The sequence below is a fragment of the Dinoponera quadriceps genome, unplaced genomic scaffold, assembly GCF_001313825.1.
Source record: "Dinoponera quadriceps isolate SergipeBrazil2010 unplaced genomic scaffold, ASM131382v1 scaffold37, whole genome shotgun sequence".
Classification (NCBI taxonomy): domain Eukaryota; kingdom Metazoa; phylum Arthropoda; class Insecta; order Hymenoptera; family Formicidae; genus Dinoponera; species Dinoponera quadriceps.
In genome coordinates, this window is record NW_014554446.1 from 2,921,667 (window position 1) to 2,929,384 (window position 7,718).

Genomic DNA, 7,718 nt, shown 5'->3' on the forward strand with positions numbered 1-7,718 from the left:
AATAGCAGCGGACCGTCAGAACAATAATTTTATCGAGGTTAAATACTTTGTTAAAGAAGTATGAAGTATTTTTACCAAATTTATCATTTCTTCATTTATGAAATGTTTCGCCATATTAAATATCATTTCGAAAATTGGCGACGAATTTATTATATGTACTCCCTTCAGGCGTACTGGTAAGGCATCTTGGCAATAGTATATCATTTTCTTTAAGGTTACTAAGTTCGTACGTCCCACATGTCCAGTTGTGTATCCCGTGACATCGATAACCATGATATATTCTGCCAACGATTCACGAGTCCAAAACAATTCGTCGATTGACATAAGACAGGCTTTCAATGAATCACTTAGGAAGAAATGCGAAGGATCCATATCGACCATCCGTGAAAAAAATATGCAATATTCTTCCTTTGTCTTTCCTTCCAACTTAAAATAGGCCCTTTTGAACAAGAATACAATCATTTATATAAGAGTTTCTTGCAAGAATTTCAACTATATTATTATAACTGTCAAAAGATTTAACATAAATATTTATATTAGATATTGTAATCAATATAAAGCGGACAAATACAGTCATGGATAGAAAAGTTGTTGCATTTCCTAAGTAAGCCCGGGGAATAAAGATCATATATGCAATTTGCTCATATATATGACTATATATAATCATATATGTCCACCACGGAAAAAAACTGCTGTTTACAAATTATATCCAAATACAATTTAAGTAAATACAATTTAAGTAAATACAATATAAGTAAATGCTTCTGGCTACTTGTGATTCTGACAGCACATGATATCGACATTTAATTAAATGATATAACATCTTTTTTTTCTTATAAACATATATCATATATGTAACCACATATAAAGGCAAAATTAATATAGGATTTTATAAAATTATATATAATCATATATAATCATTTTTTTCCGGGTAGTGATATCGAAAATCTCGAATTAACCGCATCATTTTTTAATATCCGTGCATGATGACTGCTACTTTGGAGTATCCTTATCGGTTCACAGAATAATCAACAGTTAAGATGCATAAATATTTAGAAATAGTATTACAAATTCTTGTCCATTCTAATTTCTCAAAACAAGGATTTGTTTGACTGGCAAAATTTATGACGAGGTTATGTGTTTACATATAATAAATCGAGTATGTATATGTTTAAGTAGTAATCAATATCAAGACATTTTATGCTTACGTGACTTTGAAAGCATCTCGCAGTTGTTTCACATTTCGTATGTCTCTGTTGGAAAATAATTCCGGCGCGTGAGATCTATAAGTGTAATAATTCTCGATCCTTTTCTTCGTCGACTCTATATGATAATAACTGCTGTGTAGAAATATGGCGAGCTCCACGTCCTGGATTTTCGGCAGATGTGGTTGTTTTTCGCACCATTCTCTCAGAATCTGTATGTCTGATAACTTTAGCTCTGGATTTTTCTTCAATTCTTCTTCGAGAGTAATTCGCATTATCGAAGACATCACTCAACGATTCGTAATTTTTATAAGATTGTGTGATATTAGTGCAAATAAATCTATTTGATGAATGACAATTTTCTTCGTAAAGAAGGAACAAGCCGTATCTGATGCTCGCTTGGCTATCACGTCTCAACGTTAATATAGTTCACGTCTCAACGTTAATATAGACTATTCGTTATGGCTTTTCTATTCGTGATTGAATAACATATCTGACGCAGCTTATCTTTTATATCACCGCCTTTTATTACCACTTCTCCTCTGAGATTTGCTTAATGATCTGTAACGTTTTTTCATGTCGATGTTTTGCACTTTGTATCAAACCAGTAAACAGACATAATTGTGATTGACGAAACCTATCAATATGCGAAATTTTTTCATGTGTATCGTTTTTATAATTGCATTAATAAGTATTGGGGTTAGCGTATGTAAATTAGATTTATCTGTGCCTCTCTGTAAACATAGTCTGTATGTCACAGCTCCAAGTTATAATAGTATACCGATTTGGAGCATGACAAATTTCTTTTTGTTAATAGAACATATTGACATTTTTGCTGCAAGAAATAAGGAAACGTATAATAATAAGTACACTTAAATACGGATTTGAAAATAAAAAAACAGTTGTTGACAAAAATAAGATTCGAACATCAACTCGAAGAGTTCACGTAGTAATAGACATCATTTCACCTGTTCAGTATGTATGCGTAGAACATACCAAGCTAGATTTTTCTGCCGAACGCAGCAAATCATTTCATGTGTAACACATACATAATGTAATAAATACCGTAAATATCGAGTTTATTATATCAATGGAATATGGAGGACATGATCGCATCTATATCTTTGAAATGTCACCGTCTTATACAATTTACAACAGTTGCAAAACTATCGACAGTGCAGCGCAAAACGTTTATTAAGCTGTTTTTTTCTGCTGAGCGCAATTAATCACGCATTTTAACACATTCAATACATGTGTAACATACATGTAATATTCTTTTATCCGCACATATGTCTTTCAGCCTCATGACGTTGTGTCTCGAATTTATACTTTAGCGCACATTTCTTGCAAGCTAATATTTCAAAGATAATGTGTCAAGGTTGGTCAAGGATATTATATAAAGCGAAAACCACGAGGTAACTCCTGCGTCTGTGGACGCACGTATTCTGTTTGTTTTGAAGCAAAAAGGTCAACCAGTAGCATATACGCGAACGTTGCCTGAGGGCTTTTTTCTTCCCCTTTTTTGCTATGGTTCTCAAGCAGAAATAACCCTGAAAGCACACATCTCTTAGGAACGTCCTGAGATGTCCGATGTCCTAAGAACATCCACAGGATATCCACTGAATGTCTGTGGGATATCGTGTGTTGTTTGGGAAAATTATAGAAACAAGAATTCGAATGTTTTTTTTATGACCGATTATAAGTTTTGAATGAACTTTGAATGATAAGCTTTAAATAAAGTTTAATGTATTGGGTGGTTGCAAAAGTTTGTGTACGATTTATTATTAAGACTCAAGCAGTAATTTGGTATATAACATTTTTTTATTAATCTTCGATATAATCATCGTTGTTTTTTATAAATCTCCCAATATTTTGATAGCATACGGATGCCACGGATTACCAGAATTACTTTTCTATAAGGATTCCGGACCATATACATATCTATTTACTATTATACCTTAAAAATATAAGACGTTGTAGTATTATAGGACTGGTCACAAGTGACTACCATTTATTTTTAACACTTGTATATTTCTTTAAAGCTTTTAAAGCTAACGATATAAAGTATTTTTCAAAGAAATTAATATCTAGGAACATTTTTCAAAACTCTTTTCTATGTTATTGATTTGGCACTACATGATACTTATATACCTTAAAATTGACTTAATCGATTTGTATTTGTTTAAAAGTACCATTCACGCCGAACAAATCATTAGATGTTTTGCTATTGCCGGTCCGCAGTGATTCGTTCACGCGATTGTTCGTTTCGTCTTCTAAAAACTGTTCGTGGAAGTTCTCGATTCTCTTCAATTGCGCGTCCATTAATTCTTGTATCGGACCTGCTTTCCCACCACATTCATTGGGCAACATTTTTATTGGAAAGTATCTGTTCAGGCATTGCAGCGACGAATGAAAATATATCTGTAAAAAATATTATTAATATCATATATATTCTATTTAACAAATTTCCATGGAGAACTTTAACAAAGTAAACCCGGTGTGATATAATTTTAAAGATATATATCGCCTCCCCCCCCCCCCCNCCCCCCCCCCCTCCTCCTCCCTCTCTTCCCGCTAATAGCAGCGGATTGTCAGAACAATAATTTTATCGAGGTTAAATACTTTGTTAAAGAAGTATGAAGTATTTTTACCAAATTTATCATTTCTTCATTTATGAAATGTTTCGCCATATTAAATATCATTTCGAAAATTGGCGACGTATTTATTAGGTGTACTTCCTTTACGCGTATTGGTATGGCCTCTTGGCAATAGAATATTAGTTTCTTTATGACTGCTAAATTCACACGTCCTGCATGTCCAGCTGTGCATCCCGTGACATCCACAATGACGATATGTCCTGCCACCGATCCAAAAGACCAAAAATATTCGTCGCATGACATAAGAACGGCATTAAATATTTCATTTGGGAAGAAATGCGAAGGATCCATATCGACAAGCCGTCCAAAAAATACGTAATATTCTTCCTTTGTCCTTTCTTCCATCACAAAATGGGCCCTTTTGAACAGGAATACACCCATTTGTGTAAAAGTTTTTGCAAGAATTTTAACTATATTATTATCCGATAGCACATGATATCGACATTTAATTAAATGACATAACATAATTTTTTTTCGTATAGACATATATGATCGTGTATGTAACCACATATATGGGCAAAATTAATATATGATTTTATATAATTGTATATATCATTTTTCCCCGAGTATATTGAAAATCTCGAATTAACCACATCATTTTTTAATATTCGCGCATGATGACTGCTACTTTGGAGTATCCTTATCGGTTCACAGAATAATCAACAGTTAAGATGCATAAATATTTAGAAATGATATTACAAATTCTTGTCCATTCTAATTTCTCAAAACAAGGATTTGTTTGACTGGCAAAATTTATGACGAGGTTATGTGTTTACATATAATAAATCGAGTATGTATATGTTTAAGTAGTAATCAATATCAAAACATTTTATGCTTACACGACTTTGAAAGCATCTCGCAGTCGTTTCACATTTCGTATGTCTCTGTAAAAATAATTCGGGCGCGTGAGATCTATAAGTGTAATAATTGTCGATCCTTTTCTTCGTCGGCTCTATATGATAATAACTGCCGTGTAGAAATATGGCCAGCACCGCGTCCTGGATTTTCGGCAGATGTGGTTGTTTTTCGCACCATTCTCTCAGAATCTGTATGTCTGATAACTTTAGCTCTGGATTTTTCTTCAATTCTTCTTCGAGGGTAATGCACATTATCGAAGACATCATTCAACGATTCGTAATTTTCATAAAATTTTTCTCGCACTTCACTGTCACAAGATCTTTCTGAATGACTACCTCAGATAAGCATTTCTTTGTCAATTTCCCTGGTTTTCAATTATTCACCTTGATGAAAACTAACTGATGTTAATAACAATTCATCAGATTGTGTGATATTAGTGCAAATAAATCTATTTGATGAATGACAATTTTCTCCGTGAAGAAGGGACGAGCCGTATCTGATACTCGCTTGGCTATTGCGTCTCAACATAAAATGTACACTGTTCGTTTCTCCTCCTCGATCCTGTTGCTTCCGTTGCATAAGCGACCGCTCTTATATGCTATATGCCTGCGTCGCACGTATTGTTTATACTCAAGGATGTGAGACTTACACTTTACAAGGATGTAGGACCGGTTTCGTACAGCCATAATTATTTTTAGAAAGGTTTTCTTTGGCAATGAACGCAGGCAGGATATTCTTGTTGGTTTACTATTGTCTGCCAAGAGGAGACACGATCGTATAATATTTTGGATTCTACCGGGATCGAATCTGGTATCACTAACGTAGCAGACCAGTGCGCTGTCTGACCATACGCTTGCGCTGTGTTGTTCGTTGCTGTCTCTGTAATCGTGATTGCAAAATATATATAATGCAGTTTATTTTTTACATTGTTGTTATCACTCCTCTCCTGAGATTTACATACTGATCTGTTACGTTTTTTCACGTAGATATTTTATGCGTTTTACGTCAATGTAGTAAAAACATACGTTCGTCATTGATGCATATGTATGAGCGTCAATTTTTCTTGTTTATCATTTTCATAATTTGCATTAGTAAGTATGTATTGGAATTTACATATGCAAATTTAAATTCGTTAATTCTTCTCGTTTAAACATTGTCTGCCATAGCTCCAATTTACAATAGTACCGATTTCGAGCGTGACAAATTCCTATTTTTAATTATAAAATATTAACCTTCTTATTGCAAAAAATAAAGGGACATATAATAATCTGCTTGAATACGGATTTGAAAATAAGAAAAATAATTGTTGATAAAAACAAGACTGTAGTATTAACTCGAAGTGGTCTTGTGGTAGTAGATAATCGTCCTATCTGCTCAATATGTACGCATAGTGCTTGCTAAACTGCTTTTCCCGTTGAACGCAGCCAGTCACTTCATGTGTAACACATATGTGCCATCCTGTATTAATATAATAAATACCGTCAATACCGAGATTATTATATCAATGTAGCATGGAGGACGTCGTATTTATATATTTGAAACCTCAGCGTACAATAAATGGGCACTAAAGTAAAAATCCGGAAAACCGCATCGTCGTGCTAAAAGGCATATGTACGGATAAAAAAAACATTAAATATATATTATACATGAAATGTGCGATTCAGCAGAAAAAGCTGCTTAATAAACTTGCGTTGCATTATAAATAGTTTTGCAACTGTCGTAAACTGTTCAAGGTGGTGGCAATAATGTAAGGGTGACCCAGAAGTCACTAGACCATTTTAAAATATAATGACTTTCTGCTATTCAATTTTTCAATTTTTTCTTCAGATTATTTATATGTAATCCTTGGAAAATAGTTATGGAGAAATTCACGACGGAGCAAAAATAATCCAATTTTATCTACAAAATCGACGATCAATGCTAACCTAAAGAGCTTATATTCGTCATTTTCGGGTCAGACAACCACCATCTAAACAAGTTGAGTATCGTTTGTTTAGATTAATTATTTAGACATATGGTTTCCTTTATAGCTGCACTGTTGGACCAGTGCAATAAATTGAAGTGAGACAAGTTTATATTTTTTCACTTCAACATATTGCACCAGTTCAGCAGTGCAGCTACAAAAAATAGGTCAATTATCTAAGGCCAAAACTACGCGGAAACATGGCTACGTAGTTCTCTGGATGCACACGTTCAGGTTGTTTTGAAACAGAAACGCCGACCAGTGGCATACACGCGAATGTCGCGTAAATGTTGATTTCAGTCTCTTTTTTCCTACGGTTCTAAAGACAGAGACAGAACTCTCTGTTCAAAAAGAAACGCGTTATAAAGCCTGGCAGCTCGGGGAATCGTTGGCTCCACGGTCGAACGTGCGGATCAAAGATGAAAAAGAAGGTTTCTTTTTCATATGGCGCTAAATAATGAATGTAAAAGATATAATTATGAATATTACGTGATATCTATGTAACGAATATACGTCATTCTTTCCGTTAGATCATTTCAATAATCCTCACTGATAGGAATATATTGAAGACATCATTCGTAAATTTTGATTTGTTAATTTTTCCCATAAAAATACAATCGCACATTTGCTTTTGTTTTCTATCTCTCTCTCTTGACAGTATAAAATAGAGCTTATTGTAATATGCGTCTTACTTTTATTGAAATTAAGTTCCTTTTGCACAAAGAACAGGTTTCGACATTATTTTTGCAATTTTAATGTCTGGTTTTGCAACTGACGTTATCGCGGCACTAAATGAATATAAAAAATGAATATAAAAAATACAACTACGGATATTACGTGAAGTAATTAAGGCGTTTGAGAATAAGAAGCGTGACTCGTATGTGTGTGCGTAGAATAAAATATGATACGTTAATACATTAATCTCAGTATCGTACTTAATTCTAACTTTATTAACTAGTTCTTCGATGAACGTATTCATTGTATCTACGTTACTGAAATACCATATACTAGAAATTGTGATAGATAAAAGCTATT

At 33.6% G+C, this 7,718-nt stretch overlaps 1 protein-coding gene and 1 pseudogene across 1 annotated transcript in view; both read right to left on the reverse strand.

Moving 5' to 3' along the window:
• LOC106749020 (alpha-tocopherol transfer protein-like) overlaps positions 1-1,492 on the reverse strand; it is a 1,958-nt gene extending 466 nt beyond the window's left edge. Inside the window, exons 1-2 of the mRNA XM_014628050.1 lie at positions 1,209-1,492; positions 76-439 (exon numbers count right to left, since the gene is read on the reverse strand). Of these exons, the coding sequence (XP_014483536.1) occupies positions 76-439; positions 1,209-1,492 (648 nt within the window). The remainder of the gene's footprint in view (positions 1-75; positions 440-1,208) is intronic.
• Positions 1,493-3,030: 1,538 nt separating this feature from the next.
• On the reverse strand, positions 3,031-5,496 carry LOC106748921 (annotated as a pseudogene).
• Between the last annotated feature and the right edge of the window lie 2,222 nt (positions 5,497-7,718).